At 37.1% G+C, this 17,448-nt stretch overlaps 1 protein-coding gene across 1 annotated transcript; it reads right to left on the bottom strand.

Annotated features, from left to right (window-relative positions):
• Positions 1 to 2,083: 2,083 nt before the first annotated feature.
• Positions 2,084 to 6,624, bottom strand: LOC108481602 (receptor-like protein Cf-9 homolog). Its single transcript, XM_053018952.1, has 3 exons — positions 6,526 to 6,624; positions 4,074 to 4,794; positions 2,084 to 3,910 (listed from the first exon to the last, which is right to left on the bottom strand). Exons 1-3 carry the CDS (start codon positions 6,622 to 6,624, stop codon positions 2,484 to 2,486), a joined length of 2,247 nt encoding a protein of 748 aa, XP_052874912.1. The 3' UTR covers positions 2,084 to 2,483.
• Between the last annotated feature and the right edge of the window lie 10,824 nt (positions 6,625 to 17,448).

Here is a 17,448-nt window from a genome sequence, read left to right as displayed (position 1 = left end):
ACACCCAGTACCTCTGAAGATGTTCCTGTTGATATACATGCTACAATGGGAAATGAGTTTTGAAAAGTTGCTGTTCATCATGAGTTGCAAGCACTTCTTCACAATCACACATAGGGCTTCTGTCCTTTACCTGAAAATCAACGAGCCATTGGGTGTAAATGGCTATTCAAGGTGGAAAAGAAAGCTGATGGCACAGTGGATAGATATAAAGCTCGTTTAGTAGTAAAAGGATTCTCTCAGCATGCTAGACTTGATTTTCAAGATACTTTCAACCTAGTTGTTCGAGCTGCAACTATTCGAACTGTTCTTGCACTTGCAATCATGAAAGGGTGGGCCCTGCGACAAGTCGACGCGAACAATGCTTTCCTTAATGGAGTGTTAACTTAGGAGATCTACATGGTTCAACAACTGGGGTTTGAGGTGGTCGGGCACAATGGTCAACAGCTAGTCTGTAAACTCAACAAAGCTCTTTATGGCTTAAGACAAGCTCCTCGAGCTTGGTTTTAGACTTTTAGGCACTATCTAGTTACTCAACTTGGTTTTTAAGCTTCTAAAGCTAATCCCTTACTTTCCATTTGAGCTAATGCACAGAGCTCCCTACTGCTTATGGCATATGTCGATGACATTATTATTACTGGTAGTTCCACTAAAGAGATTGACACTGTGGTACAACAACTTCATCATCAGTTTGCTCTTAAAGATATGGGGCAACTTAATTTTTTCTTGGGAATTTCTGTTAAGCATACTTCGTAGGGATTATTCTTGAATCAGAAAAAATATATCATGGACATACTTCACAAGAATTGTATGACAGGCGCATCGACTACACCGACACCCATGGTTAGCACTCCGAAGTTAGTTGCTGCTGATGACAGTCCGCCATTTGCTAATGGTCCCTTGTATCGTAGCGCCGTAGGCATGCTTCAATATGTGTACATCACTCGTCCTGATTTTTCATTCTGTATTAATAAACTCAGCCAATACATGAATTCCCTTAGTAAAGCCCATTGGAAGGCAGATAAATGAGCTTTATGGTATCTTCTTGGCACTTCAGATCATGGCTTGTTTCTTTTCAAGGGCCACTTGAGTTAGTTGGCTATTCTGATGCTGATTGGGCACCTTCGGTTGAAGATCGGCGCTCCACCACAGGGTATGTCTTCTATCTAGGGCCAAATCCTGTTGCATGGTGCTCCAAAAAACAACCTGTGGTCTCACAATCATCCTTTGAAGCCGAATATTGTAGCCTTGGTAACTGTATCGTAGCCTTGCTAACTGTGTTTGAGTTACTCTGGGTTAAGCAGCTGTTAGATGAGCTAGGTGTGCCTCCACGCTAGCCTCCAGTAATCTATTGCGACAATACCTCTACTATTTCCATGGCTGCAAACCCTACTCATCATGCTCGCGTAAAACATGTTGAGATTGATCATCATTTTGTTCGTGAGAAAGTGCTTAATGGTACACTACTGGTTAACTTTGTTCCCTCTGACAAGCAGGTGGTGATGTTCTTACTAAACCTATCACGCCTAAGCAATTTTCCAATTTTTGACGTGATCTTTGTATAGTGTCCAATACTATTTTTTTTTTAGCAAAAGAAATTAAAGAACCAGGAGAATGTTAGAATAAGAGTAACTAGCTATTGAAGTTAGTTAAGTATCGGTTAATCTGGTAGTTATTTGTTAAGCAGTTTGTTAATTCACTTGTATTTGTTATATAAGTGTATGTACTATGCACAGTTGAGATAAGTGAAAATTCATTCTTCTTGATGCATATCATTTCTTTAAATCCTTTTCTATAGTTTAACATGGAATCAGATAGCCATTAATTCATGATTTTTTAATTTATTTTTTTTGCATCAAAAAAAATGAATTTTCACTTATCTCAACTGTGCATAGTACATACTTATATAACAAATACAAGTGAATTGACAAACTACTTAACAAATAACTACCAGACTAACCTATACTTAACTAACTTCAATAGCTAGTTACTCTTACTCTAACAAAAAAAATCAAAGCATAATAACAAATTTAATCCTAACAAAATCAGTGAAAATAATGTCGATATTGAAACCATTAATGAAAAACAAAATCTGAAAACTAAATATGGATTGAATGAAAATTATAGCTTGCGGCAGTGCTTGTGATAATTGTGATGAAATTTATTAATAGCTGAATACAATAGATCAACCACTAATCAACCGAGACAGTTCACAACACAAAGGCAAACCATAATCACCTAATCTCTGCTGAAATTCTAACAAACATGCACCTGCAATCTCTGTAACCAAACTCAGAAAACAAATGTTAATCATAACCTTCAGCCTTAACTTTGGAGGATTTTCACCTTCGTCCTCTTCGAGCTCCAAACAAGGTCACGAACCATTTGGGCTTACCCGTTCGAAGACAACCACATCCGGTTGCCACTCCAAATATGAATCCAAATCCATAACCGATCGCAACTACTTTCCACCCAAATTCAAGCTTTCAGCCACCATCTTCGTGGGAATTCGTCCATGGTGCGGGGAGTGGTTGTCCCAACACCTTGTTGCTGCAGCCTCTAGAGAGTGGAACGCCACATAATCCCTCGTTTCCTTGGTACGAAGCATTTTCAAAAGTGTTGAACTGATTACCGTGTGGTATGCGTCCAACAAGTTGATTATATGAAACGTTAAAGACGGAAAGGAATGTCAGATCTAGCAATCCCGTTGGAATCTGCCCACTCAACTTATTGGACGAAAGATCCAACCACTCAAGCCGAGTCATATTTCTAAGTGAAGTTAGTATATGCCCAATGAGATTGTTATGAGAAAGATTAAGCCCTCGGAGCGAACTAAGCTCTCCGATATCTCTTGGAATTTGTCCTTCAAAGTTGTTGCTTGAGAGATCAATGCTTGTGAAAATAGTTAAAATCTTCATCAATTCAATCTCAAACCCTTTAACAGCTATAGTAACAGAAAAGTTATACGAGTAATTTCTTTCCCCCATGTATCTCACCCCTTGGCCATCATCAAGAATATTGATCATTCCTTTGAAATTTTTGATGTAGCCGGTTGGCAGAGGGCCAAAAAAGTTGTTGCAGGAGAGATCAACTATTCGCAATTTCGGAAGAGAACCAGAACTCGTAGGAGCCGTTATTGGACCATGGAATTTATTGGAATGGAGTACAAGAACTTGCAACTCTGATAATGTCTCGATCCAATGAGGAAAGCTATCGTTTATCATGTTGTTGCCAACATCTAGAACTTGCAAGTCTTTGCAGTTGGTGATTGAAGGTGTCAATGGCCCTTCCAAATGATTGCTATTCAGGTTCAGATTCTTCAATGCACATCGTTTTGCAAATGTCGAGGGAATGGTTCCATGGAGCTTATTCATCTTCAAGTTCAAAGATGAAAGATTCTTGCTAAAGCTTCCAATATATTGTGGGATAACTCCACTGAAGTTATTATGAGACAGGTCGAGAATCTCAAGAAACTTTGAAATGCATATATGAGGAAAATTTCCAGTCAAATTATTGTATGAGACTGATAGGAATCTGATATTAGGGGGTAATTTTGGGAGACCACCTTCAATGAAATTTGACGATAAATCAAGGAAAGTGAGGTTCACAAGTTTAGAAATTAAGCTTGGAATCGGACCACGAAAGCTGTTATCTTTCAATATTATTGTAATTAAAAGTCTGTTTTGGAATTCACTGATATGACCATTGAATTGATTGTTTCCAAGATTTAAATATCTTAAAAGAGGAATGGTATAAAGCCAAGATGGTGTTGTACCACTGAGAAAATTATCAGATAAATCAAGATAGCTTAGATTTGGAAATGCATTTGGGTTATTAGGAATGCAACCCTCTAATTGGTTATAACCAAGGGCAAGAATTCTCAGTTTTCGAGGTTTGCAAGTGAAGATGGAATCTTACCAGTACAATAGTTATGTGAAAGGTATAAGAATTCTAGCTGAGATAGATTTCCTAGTGATCGAGGAATTGATCCAGAGAAGTTACTAAACAATAGAGCCAAACCCTTAAAGACTTTAAATCGCCAAATGATTCAGGCAATTCTCCAAACAAAGAAGTACCGAATGCACTCAAAACCACAAGGGGACTGCTCCAATTGGATTTTGGAAACTGACCAGTGAGTTTTGGGTTTTCATCCAAACTCAGGTACTCGATATTAGGATGTTTGAAAATGTTGTCCGGAAATTTTCCCCGCAAATGACAACCCAAAAGACTGAGAGATGTGAGAGAGTAAGAAAGATTGATGAAGGAATTAGGATCAATGGATGACATGTCTATTCCATCCAAATCAATTTCCCTTACCTGTGTCAAGTTCCGGACTATTCGGTTTACAGCGGATTTTTCAAGTGTCAAAATTGGTCCAGGCGCTTGAAAGCCAATGAGATCTATAGATGGACGGTAGGAAAGATGCAATGAAACTAAATTGGAGAGATAGGAGATTTCGTAGGGAACAGGACCTGAAAACCATGAACTGGAAAGATTAAGGTGTGTTAAGCTTGGAAAGCGACTGAAGTTGAAGGAAATTTCGGATTTCCTGAAATCGTTGAAGGATAAGTCCAGCCTCTGCAAGCTTGAAAGGAGGAAGAAGGTGGTGTTGGAAGGGAATGTGCCAGAAAGGCAACTGCAACTCAGGTCAAGGCTGATGACTTCACCGGTGATGTTGTCGCAACTCACTCCATCCCATAAGCAGCAATCTGTACCCTTCTTCCTAGAGGTGGTCTTAGGATAAGAATATTCACAATCTTTTGAAGAAGATTGGTTAATGGAAAAGTGGGTTTTGAACTGGAACAAGGCGGCACTTTGGTTAGGAGAGCACAAATGTGTTGGTGAAGAAGGAGAAGAACATTAAACTGATATAAAATGGAAACAAAGTAAGAGATAGAAGGTAGGCGAATGATATCCCATCTTGCTAATTCCAGGGACGTATAATGCGATGGCTAAGAGTTGTGAGACCGATGAATATTTATAATAGTAAGTCTTCTAATTTGTATTATTTTTTTTTTTTAAAAGGAAAAGTCAAATGAAGAAACTATAATAGTAGAAGAATATTAATCTTGGCCTCAAAAGTCATGAGAAAGGATAGATACCTCACATTTGGTCTGTTTTGAGGTATCTCAATCGCAAGTCTATTGATAAAGGATAAATCCTGAGCCGGAATGTCTTACTCTTTTGTATTTACACATCGATAACCACGTTCTTTTTTTGTCTTTTTGCTTGCATGCATGAACAGCGGTGGTTAGATTTTATTCATGGCCTATATTCAAGTCAGTGTGTTCACTAAAGAATCCTTATTTTTTGGTGATGAATTGCCAGTCAATTAGAATTTTCAGTGTACGACGTTGCTCCTTTGCCACATATGCATGTTCCGGGATTATATTTTGCCAAGATTTTGACATATATGCATTGACAATTGCCACCTTCAGGACCACCTCGTATGCTTCACGTACGTGACACGTGGGCTTAAATGGACTCTAATTTTTTTGGCTTTTGTTTCTTTCATACCAACACGTCAAACGACAATCAAGCCATAACTTCAACACTCGTCGACTTTAAAAAAAAATAAATTTAATTTGAAGCAAGTTAAATTATGAGGTTATGAAATCTAACCCTTTTCGAATTTTCTTTTAACAGGAAAGAGTATGGCATCGTAAGAATTCACCGCTGATTGGTGTAAATATACTACGTGTGGTAATGAAGTATCAACAGTTTCCATGATATTCTCTTATAATAAAGGAGATTTATTTAAACAAAATCAACTTAACATAAAGGCTAACATAACAATAAATATAAGCTAAAGAAGTTGTCAAAATGAAGTGATAAGCAAGACTTGTTCAACGCCAATATGCCCCCTCAAGGTACGCAGTGTGCAACAATGCCTGGCTTGAATAGATGAGGATCAAATGTTGTTTTCTAGAGTGACTTGGTGAACGCATCAGCTAGCTAGTTAATCCTCAACATGAACATGAGTAGCATTAATTTGCTTGTGCAAGACCAGATTACAAACAAAGTTGAAGACCACATCAATATGTTTCATACGGCTTTGAATGATTGGATTTCCACATAACTTACTCCAACTTATCACAGTAGATTGTTGGAGATTTTTTTAGCGGAATGCGAAGTTCTAGCAATAGGTTTTTAACCCCGAATATTTTTTGTGATAACATTTGCAACAGAACAATACTCTGCTTTAGTTGAAGATCGAGCGACAATATGTTGCTTCTTAGATGACCAAGCAATCGGGTTAATGCCAAAGAATAGAATATAGCGCCAGAGGTCGAGCTACGATCGTCAATATCATCGACCCAATCAGCATCTAAATATGTATAAAGGCTGACGTCATCACTTCGGGTGATACAAAATCCATAATGAGTGGTACCACGAAGGTATCTAAGTACCATTTTAGCTTCCTTCCAATGTAACTCAGAGGGTGCATTCATGTATTGAGAAAGTTTATTGACAAAAAAAACCAATGTCAGGTCGTGTAAATGATAAGTATTAAAGTTTACCAATTACACAAAGAAAACGGGTTGCATCGGTTGGTGGTGCACCATCAGTAGTTGAAAAAATCTCGGTGTTGCTTACGGGAGTCCTGGTGGGTTTGCAATTTTCCATGTTTTCTTCAGCTAGTAGCGTATTGATATTGTTTGTTTCAAGGAAATGAGTCTATTAGGCTACCTTAGAACCTCAACACCTAGAAAGTATGTCAATGAACCCAGGGCTTGGATCGAAACCTAGTAGCAAAAGAAGATATAACATTGTTTACTATAGATGACTTATTTCCTGTGATGATGATGTCATCAACGTAAACAAGTAAGTGACTACTGCTTGAGGATGAATACGTATGAATAGAGGTGGGTCAGATTCTTATTTCACAAAAGCTTATGGCTATAGGTAGCTAGTAATTATATTTTTAAAATTTTAAAATTTTAAAATTTTTAAAATTTTAAATTAGTAAAATAAAATTACAATTTTAACTTATTAAAATTATAAATATTTAATTTAATTTTTTAAAATATAAAAATATAAAATATTAAAATAATAAAATTATATTTTTACTATTCTAAAAGTTATAATTTAATTTAGTTCCTCTTAAAAAAAATTTGGTTTCACCGGTATAAATAATACTTATTTAAATCTACAAATAGCTTTGAGCAACTTAGAAATATGATTTGAAAATTCAGAATATGCATGCAAAACCTAAGGGCTGAGACATATATACCTCTTCTTCTAAGTTGCCTTATAAGAAGGCGTTGTTGACGTCAACTTGACGTAAAACGTAGTTGCGTTGAACCACAATAGAGAGAGTTAGTCGAACTATTACCGATTTTAACTATTAGACCGAATGTTGCATGAAACTCCACCTTAGGCTGTTGAGTGAACCCTTTTGCAATGAGGTGGACTTTATATCTATAGCTGGATCCATTTGCTTTTCTTTTTATTCTAAGCAACCATTTACACTGCACAATGTTCTTTGTAGAGTCATGAGAAACCAATTTCCAAATATGGTTATGTTGCAGTGCATTAAACTCAGCTTTCATTGCATTTCGTCACTCAGAGTGTGTGTTGGCTTGGGTAAAGGAATGAGGGGTGTTGTTTGGATGAAGAAGAGCCATGAGATCAAGAAATATTTTTTTCTGGCTTATGGATGTTATTTTGGGAATGAGATATTATTCGATTTGATGTTGGGTGGCGGATTTGGTTTCAATGGTTTAGGTATAGTTGGTGGAAGGTGAGATAAAGATTGGCTGGAGGCCATTGCTGAAGTCGAAAGAAATGGATTTTGAGAGGTATTGGTAGGCATTATGTGAGAGCAAACAATAAGGAATTGGTTGGGTTCTTGAGTTTGTGAAGCATGGCTAAGTTGGGTTGTAATGGGTGAGAAATTTTGGTTATAAGTACCATGATTGTCATGGGAGATGGTGATGGGTGTTGAATCGCCAAAATATCGTAGGCCCTCAATTAAATTTAAAATTATACTTGATAAATTAAATTTATATGTTTTGTGATTAATGACTTGATAAATTAAATTCATGAGTTACACGTAATTGATGGTGTCTTAAAATTTTTATAATGTTGTCAAGAAAAATAAAATGGAGGATTAAACATAATAAGAAAGTGTCAAACAAAATAAAACACAGGTATCTTCATCCATAAGTAAAGTTCTTTCAATAATTCTGAATCTAATATTTGAACTTGGTTTAAATACTTGAGAAAGAAAAAACTAATCTAATGATAGTTTAACTCCAAAGTGCTTCGGCTTTAGTGTTAGAATTGATCACAAAATTGAGATAATCTTTCATCTTTGGTTAGCTCATTAAAATAGTCGAAAAATAATTGCAAGCCATCAAATTTCCTTATGTATAAATTGATTGCGAGAACAACTCAATTATAAACTTTTTTCCAATCAAACAATACTAGAAAAATAAATAACAAAATTTAACTAGAAGTTAGCTCAAGAGTGCTCTCTCGTAATTCTCCAAAGAAATAGGGGCGGTTGTGGTTGGGGTAGAGTGGGGTGGTGACCTTTGGCCTTTATGGCAGGGGAGGAAGTATCTCTACTACTAGAAGAGTTAATTCAACTAACGGTTAAGAGCTCTCTAGTTTCACCAAGGAGTAGCTTTTCTTTACTATGTTCGGTATGGACAAACAAGTCGTACAACCCAGATGGCTTCCGTGCACAAGTCAGGAGTATTTGGAAAACTAAAAGAAAATTCGGCATTCATATGGCTGGGCAGAATTTGTTTCAGATTTCTTTTGAGGATGAAGATGATTTGGAGGCGATCATTAATGGCAGACCTTGGTTATTCAGGAAACAACTAATTATCTTTGAAAGACTGCCAGAAGCAATAGAACGAAGTAAGGTTAAACTGATCTATTCTCCGTTTTGGCTAAGAATTAATTGGTGTCCTTCGAAGTGTGACAAGAAAGATTTGATGCACGCCATAGGTTCCACGTTTGGAGGAATTTTGTGATCGGATATAAAAGATGAATCCTGTAGAATATAGATTCTACTGGATGCTAGAAAACCTTTTCGAAGGGGTTTTTTCATTGCTGTCGGGCCCACCAGGAAAGTTTGGCTACCGTTTAAGTATGAATCTCTGCCGAATTTCTACTTTGATTGTGGAATAATGGGTCATATAGCAAAGGATTGTGATGTGGTGATTAGACAAGGGAAAGTTATAGAGGACAGTGAACAACCCTATTCTATAGCATTAAAAGTCGAATCTAAGTTAGTGGGTAGAGCGAGTTTGTAATTGGGGATGGCGAACAAGAAATTTACGGAACAATGTTTATATACCGGGGAAGACGACTAACGGATTTCTTCTCCAACTTCATTAATGACAGATAAAGATACAAGAGAGAAGGAGGAGATGAGGGATACGCTACAGGCAAACTTGTCGACAAAAATGTTCACTGAAGAGTGAGACGACAAAGACTCAGCATGGTGTGGTTGCCATAGAAGCTGATATGGTTTATTGCTTTGCAGAAAGTGATGGTAGGGAAGAAACAGTGGTTGTTGGGACAATTCTTAATACATCTACAATGGGTAATTGGGGGAATCCCAAACAACCACGATGGACGCGTAAAGGCAGAATAGGTCCAGTCGATGAACTTCAAATTGAGACTATTCCATGTAAAAGGAAAAATCCTACATCTGAGGAGGAATTGCATAGAAATTTGAACAATGATATTCCTGCCCACAAAAAGGGTAGACTAGAGTCTAATGAGGCGAAATCTTCTATATCGAAGGGCATAGGAGATTGCCTGATGGTCCCTCATTACTTTGGATCTGCGGCTGCTAAAAGGCATGCTGACCAGAGCCAATGAAAGTGCTAAGCTGGAATGTTCGAGGATTGGAGAGTCCTCGATCGATTTGATGGCTTTGGTTTTTACTGAAGTAGCACAATCCCTAACTGGTCTTCATTATGGAGACAACAGTGAATGGTATGCGAATGGTTTTGATATACAAGCTGATGGTTCGAGAGGTGGGTTGTCATTGGCATGGAAACAGGATATTCAGGTAATAGTTCTTAGTAGCTTGAAAAACCACATAGACGGCCTAATAGAAGAAAAGCAGGATAGTGAAGAATGGCGTTTTACGGGTTTCTATGGTAACCCCTTCCCAAATAATTGGTACAATACTTGAAATTTAATGAGACAGCTAGGCCGAATTAAATCTCACCCTTGGTTAGTCTGTGGATACTTTAATGAAATTATTTATTCTTTTAAGAAGAGAGGAGGAGTCCCACGAGAGGAAAAAAGAATGGAGGCTTTTTGTGATGCGCTTGACTAGTGTCAATTAATGGATGTAGGGTTTCTAGGTTTATAGTTCACATGGGAAAGGGATAAGTTAGCTGCAACAAATATACGGGAAAGGCTTGATAGAGGGGTGGCAACTGAAGCATGGTTTTCAGCTTTTCCACATGTACAGATTTAGCATCTTTCTTACTCATACTAAGACATTGTCCTCTCCTTTTGACTACTGAGAAGCTGAATAAAAAATTTCAAAAGGCTTTATTTCGTTTTAAAGCATGGTGGCTACTTGAGAGTTCCTTTGATAAGATGGTAAAGGACTCCTCGGACAACATACAAACCAGCTAAGTTGGAAGAACTCAAGCAGAAACTTAGTCAATGGGTACAACAAGTAAAGAAAGGGAGACAGGGGGTCAAACAAGAATTACATAAGCAACTGGACAGATTATTGGGAGAGGATAGGGTTGATGATAACCTAGCTAAAATTATTAATACAAAAATACATCTTAATCAGGAAATTGACAAAGATGAAGTTTATTGGGAACAAAGAGCTCGTGCAAATTGGTTAAAAATGGGAGACAGAAATACCGCTTTCTTTCACAGGTGGGCTACCCAGCGGCATAAGGCGAATGTTATTAACAGCTTGCAGAATAGCCTTGGGGAACACGTGTGTGATGAAGAAGGGATGGCAACAATTGCAAATAATTATTTTTAGGATTTGTTTAGGTCAAGAGGAGTTAGCAACCCAGAACTGATTTTAGAGGGAGTGGCAAGATGTATCAATGATGACATTAATGCAAAGCTCACGTCAGAATATACTACAGATGAAGTAAGGATAGCCTTGAAGTCAATGGGCCCCACAAAGGCTCTTGGAGATTATGGATTCCCAACAATTTTCTTTCAAAAATGCTAGAACATAGTAGGAAATGAGTCCTTTTGTTTAGAAATCTTAAATCAGGGATGAGAAATTGACAGTGTTAATGCCACCAATATTGTTTTAGTTCTCAAAAGTTCACAGCCCATAGATATGAAAAACTTTAGGCCTATTAGTGTATGTAATGTCATTTATAAAACAATAACTAAGGTAGTAGCCAACAGATATCAAAATATTCTAGAAGTACATATTGATAAAGTACAGAGTGCCTTTGTCGCAGGTCGTTTCATTACTAATAATGTGTTAGTTGCTTATAAGATCATGCATACACTTAAGAGGAAGCGAACAGGGAAAATGGGACATATGGCTCTCAAATTGGACATAAGTAAAGCCTATGATAGGGGTCGAATGGGAGTTTCTGAAGGCTATGATGGAGCGAATGGGTTTTGCACTTTTTTGGGTATATTTTATTTTGAAATACATTTCTACGGTTTCCTACTCCATTCTGTTAAATGGAACAAAAGGTGAATGTTTTAGACCAATGAGAGGACTACGGTAAGGAGACCCTTTTAGTCCATATTTATTTCTTATATGTAGTGAAGGTCTCTCATCACTTATGCGGTCGGCTATCACGAGAAGGGACATTAAAGGTTTGAAGGCATGTAAACATGGTCCACAGATTTCACACCTTTTTTTTGCTAATAACTGCATCATCTTTGGAGAGGCAACGAATTTAGGAGCTTGTAAAATCAAAGAAGTCTTGAAAGAGTATGAAAAGTGTTCTGGGCAGTACATGAATTTTGAAAAGTCTATGGTATTTTTTAGTACAAACACCTCAGAAACTGATCATCTTATGGTTGCTAGCTTCCTAGGAGTGCGCAGATCCAATGATATTGAGAAGTATCTGGGTCTTCCTAATTTGGTGAGAAAAAATAAAACATGTTCCTTTCAAATTTTGAAGGACAAAATTAAAAAGTGAATAGATGGTTGAAGCTTTAGTTCCCATGGTGGGAAAAAAGTTTTTATCAAATCAGTGTTACAGCCAATTTTGACTTATTCTATGAAGTGTTTTTTGTTACCAAAGTCTTTATGTGATGAAATGGAATCGATTATTGCAAGATACTGGCGGCAAAAAGGACATGGTCGGAAAGGAATACACTGGTGCAGTTGGAAGAAAGCATGTGAACTAAAAATGTAGGTGGGCTGGGTTTTCAAAATATGTCAAAGTTTAATATGGCTCTTATTGTTAAACAGGGCTGACGGTTAATAGATTAACCAGATTCCTTACTAGCACAAGTATTAAAAGTGAGATACTACCTGACTACTACTTTCCTACAAGCAGAACTGGGTCGTCAGCCATCTTATACGTGGAAAAGTATCTGGGCAGCGAAGGGTATTTTGAAGAAGGGACTAGGGTGGAGAGTTGGCACAGGCGACACTATTAGCATTAACGATGATGCGTGGCTGCCTGGGGCAGATAATTTTAGAGCTCGTCATCGTATTTCTAATGTTAATATTGCTATGGTTGCAGTATTAATTGATGGAAATAATAGGACGTGGAGGGAAGAATTGATACGAACTACCTTCGAACCTAATGATGCGGATAGAATCCTACATATTTCACTGGTGAGCAAAGCACATCTGGATATGATCTTCTGGCGTAGGGATCACTCGGGAGAGTTCACAGTACGTAGTGCTTACAAAATGCTACAGAACTAAATTCCTAATACTTATCCTACTAATTCACATATTACGACCCAACCATTTTACAAACAATTGTGGGCATTACAGCTTCCTAATAAAATTAAGATATTAGCATAAAAAGCATCGTGGAATTTCATTCCTATGATGGTTAATCTACACAAGAGAAGAGTGGATCCAAATGCCATATATCCAAGATGTAGAGCTGGAGCTGAAACCCTTCGGCATGTCTTTGTGGAGTGTCTTATGTCAGAAGAATTATGGTGGGAATTAAACTTTAGTTGGCTTAGGCAAAGTGAGTCCTATGAATACATTGAATGGCTTACCTGGATTTTCAGCAAATATACTGAAGCACAACGCCGACTGGTAATCTATGGTATTTGGGTACTCTGGATAGATAGGAATAAGAACTTACATGAGGGAAAGTCTTATTCAAAGAAAGAGGCTGCTAGTTATGTAAGGCATTACCTGGGCGAAATTGATGGACTAAATGAGAGACAGATCAGTGACACCCAGTAAAATGACAAATAGAAGGTCCCTGTACAATCAACTATCAAAATCAATTGCCGCTTTTGATGACCAAAACCATCAGTCGGCATCTGCGAAAGTAGTGAGGAACTATAAAGGGGAAATCAAAGCAACCAAGTCTTACCTCCACTCCATGGTGGCTATGGTCTTTGAGGCAGAAGCTATCACCTGCTATGAAGCGGTTCTCACGAGGAAAGACATGGAATTCACAGATATTCTTGTCGAAGAGGATTCTAAAATAATTATCAACAAATGCATCACACAATCCAGAGATAAATCGCAGGTTAGTGCGTATATCAGTAACATATAAAGCGAAAAAGGCAGTTTTCAACTATTACTTTCCTCTTTGCTTAGAGGTTGGCTAATCAGTTAGCCCATATCATTGCCACAACAAGTCTCAGAAAGTATGAAGAGATTTACTTGTTTGGTACGGTTCCTGCGTATGCCACACACCAATCGGGACTAGAACGACCACGAGAGGCAGACTGACATGAAGCGTCGGATCGCAGAGAATAAAGATGTTGAGAGCCCCTTCATCAGAAACGTTCTCATTTTCTCTCAGGCTTTACCTCCGTTGAAACTGAATCAACATTTTGGAAAAGGGAAGGTGGGGGACAGGCCATTTACAACTGATGGGATATCAAAGTTTTCAGGCATTTTCTTTTTTAGTTCTAGAGTATTCTATTTTTTTTAGTCTATTTTTATTCATTTGTCATATGTTTACTTTTTACAATTAATAAATATCCTTGGTTGCATTAAAAAAACAATACTAGAAAAATGCTTCTAAAATTTAATCATTGACAATTTTAGGATATAGAAAATCAACTCTAATCAACAGACTTAACTGTATGATTATTTAGATTAGATTATTCACACATATAACATAACTTGAATACTCCATTCACTCGGTCAATAATATTAAAAGATGATTTTTCACCTATCTCATAAATCAAAGGATGAATAAATAAGAAGATAAAATTGAAGCAAAAACAAAAATCTCACAATCCCTTTGTTAGTATCTCAAGGCTGTAGCTATTTTTAAAATAATAAGACTAAGTCTTAGGGGGATTTGTTAGCTTATTAGTAGGAGTAGGAGTTGTGAGCTTGTTAGTAGCAATTTGAATTTATTTCTTGTTAAGGTTGTTACTTGGGACTTATATATAAGGGCTGCTTTGTTAATCAATTAAATCATCCCTTCATTTTATCTTTAGTTCTATATTTCATTTAAGTCTTTGCTAAACTAACAGTGGTATCAAGAGCCATTTTTCTTGAGGGACTTGTGAGAAAAGTTTTGTGAGAGTTCTAAGAGAAAATTTGAGAGATACACTTGTGAGGTTTTGCTAGAGGAAAATAGAATAGGGATCGAGTAACCTGTCCATCTTAGCCCCACCTGTGTTTGATGGAGAGAATTATCAAGCCTGGGCCATGAGAATGCAAGCATACATGGAGGGTTGTGATTATTGGAAAGCTATCTACGAAGACTATGAGGTGACTCCACTTCCCAACAATCCAACTATGAACCAGATCAAAATGCACAAGGAGAGAATCACCAGGAAGGCTAAGGCAAAGTCTTGTCTTTATGCTTCAGTTTCGCCAGCCATATTCAATAAAATTATGGCTTTTGGATCAGCGAAGGAGATATGGGACTACCTCAAAGCTAAGTATCAAGGAGATGAGAGGATCAAGAGCATGAAGATGTTGAACTAGATCAAAGTATTCGAGAGGCTAAAAATGAAGGAGTTTGAGTCAATCAAAGAATACTCAGACAAGCTTATAGGTATTGCCAATAAGGTAAGAGTTCTTGAGATTGAGCTCTCTGATTCTAGACTGGTGCAGAAGATACTTGTCTCTGTGCCTGAGAAATATAAAGCAACTATTGCCTTTTTTTATAACACTATGGGCTTGACTCAGTTGAAAGTAGTGGAGTTGATCAGTGCTGTACAAGCACAAGAGCAGAGGAGGCTAATTAGGCAGCAAGAAAGCATATAAAGAAGTATAGAAGGAGCATTGAAGGCTAAGATGCAGCAAGGCGAAAAAGAAAAGGAACGTAAATGGAATGGGAAGAAGAGTGATTACAATAGTGGTTCAGAAACTGTTGCAAAAGGTAATAGTACTGAAAATTATAATAATTATTCTTCATGTAAGTATTGTAGAAAACAGAATCATCCCCATTTTAGGTGTTGGAGAAGGCCAGATGTGAAATGCAGAAGGTGTAACTTGATGGGGCACATTGAGAGGTTTTGCAAGGAATCGAAAAATCAGCAGTAGGGTGGAGTACATGCTGTAGTTGAAGAAGAAGATGATCATTTGTTTGTCGTCTCTTACTTCTCATCAAGCATTTTATGTGACAGTTGGTTAGTTGATAGTGGTTGTACCAATCACATGAATTATGATGAGAAGCTGTTTAAAAACCTTGACAGGTCATTGAAGTCGAAAGTCAGGATAGGAAATGGATAATACCTAGAAGTGAAGGAAGAGGCATAGTAGCAATAGAGAGCTATACTGGAACTAAGTTGATTTCAGATGTTCTATTTGTACCTTAGATTGATCAAAACTTGTTGAGTGTGGGTCAATTGGTAGAGAAGAGATTCAAGGTGATGTTCGAAGAAGGAATGTGTCTGATCCTTGACTCTAGTGCCAATGAATTGTTTAGGATCAAGATGCAGAAGAAAAGCTTCTTATTGAATCCATTTGAGGAGGAGCAAGCAGCATCCAAGTGTCGGGAAGGAATGACATCACAATGTAGTGAAAAGAGTTTTGAGCTTGAGATAAAATCGACAGATAATCATATCATGCAAGAACAACTGCAAATCAAGTGTTTTGAGAATGAGGAGTTGCATGCAAAGACAACTCTCTTAGAACAGCAGGTGACATCTCTCTTTGATAAACTATCATCTTTTTCACATGAAATATTTGAAGAACATGCTGATGAGCCACGAAAAAAGAATCTATCTCAGAAGATCAAGAGTAATATGAAACTTTTAGAAGAGAATAGTGGGTTATGTTTCCAAAATGAAAAGCCGACTGAAGAAGCTTCATATGCGAAAGAATTGACATCTGTAGATGTTGTTGAGTTTAAGAATTTAGTTGGTAAGCTGATTAAGCTTTCAATGCAAAATAAAAAATTGAAAAAGGAATTGTGAGCTGCGAGAAGATTGGTTAATCAAACTATAAATGGTATTAATCGCAAGTATAGTGACAACACAAGATCTTGGAAGAAGGGAAAGCACTCTGGCCACTCTCATAACTTTTCTAGAGCAACTTGTGATGATTTTGAATTATGGAATTTTGATTTAGATGCCATTGCATGCTAGGAAACAATTAGAGGCAACTCTTGAAGCTGCACTAGTCGAGAAGTAATTCATAAAAGGCGAATATTGAAGAAACTAGTTTTCAGAGATCAGATGACGGATATTTTACTACATTTTTCATGTTAGTCATTTTGAGTTTCTTAAGAATAAATTTGGTGTCTGCAGCACTTGAGTTAGGAGGAGAATGTTAGTATCTCAAGGCTACAACTATTTTTAAAATAATAAGACTAAGTCTTAGGGGGATTTGTTAGCTTGTTAGTAGGAGTAGGAGCTATTAGCTTGTTAGTAGCAATTTGAATTTATTTCTTGTTGAGGTTGTTACTTGGGACTCGTATATAAGGGCTGCTTTGTTAATCAATTAAATCATCTCTTCATTTCATCTTTAGCTCTATATTTCATTTAAGTCTTGGCTAAACTAACAGCTTTCACCACGCTTAATTTATCCCTGAGCTAGATTAATGAATTACTCATACATTATTAAAGAACAAGCGAAGAAATTGCTGAAAGAAAATTTTTAGCGGAAATAAAAGACTTCAAAAAAATTAACAATCCAGTTCCCACACAAAGTAAGATCTGTAAAAAAAAAAAAAAAAGCAAGACCTCAAGGCGGCTGCCTCTTTAAAAGCCGAGGAAACCCACCGCCTAAATAAAAATATCCTAAAATTAAGCTTTTCTCTCTTTTTAGCTTATTGTCCATTTTATTTCTAAAAGAAAAAGGGAACTCCTAATAAAATTCCAAATAAAGGAGTCCTCCTACAAAATAACTAT

Source organism: Gossypium arboreum, chromosome 1, assembly GCF_025698485.1.
Source record: "Gossypium arboreum isolate Shixiya-1 chromosome 1, ASM2569848v2, whole genome shotgun sequence".
Lineage (NCBI taxonomy): Eukaryota > Viridiplantae > Streptophyta > Magnoliopsida > Malvales > Malvaceae > Gossypium > Gossypium arboreum.
The sequence above is the reverse complement of the archived record's forward strand: the minus strand, read 5'-3'. Positions and strand labels throughout refer to the sequence as shown.

Bases quoted from the DNA above. Each gene is read 5' to 3' on its own strand.
- LOC108481602 (XM_053018952.1), bottom strand. From the start codon at position 6,624: ATGGAAAATTGCAAACCCACCAGGACTCCCGTAAGCAACACCGAGATT. The intron at 4,795-6,525 runs GTAATTGGTAAA...GCCTTGTTCCAG, and splicing joins ATGCAACCCGTTTTCTTTGT to TTCAAAACCCACTTTTCCAT. The intron at 3,911-4,073 runs GTACTTCTTTGT...TGTACTGGTAAG, and splicing joins TGTGGTTTTGAGTGCATTCG to ATTCCATCTTCACTTGCAAA.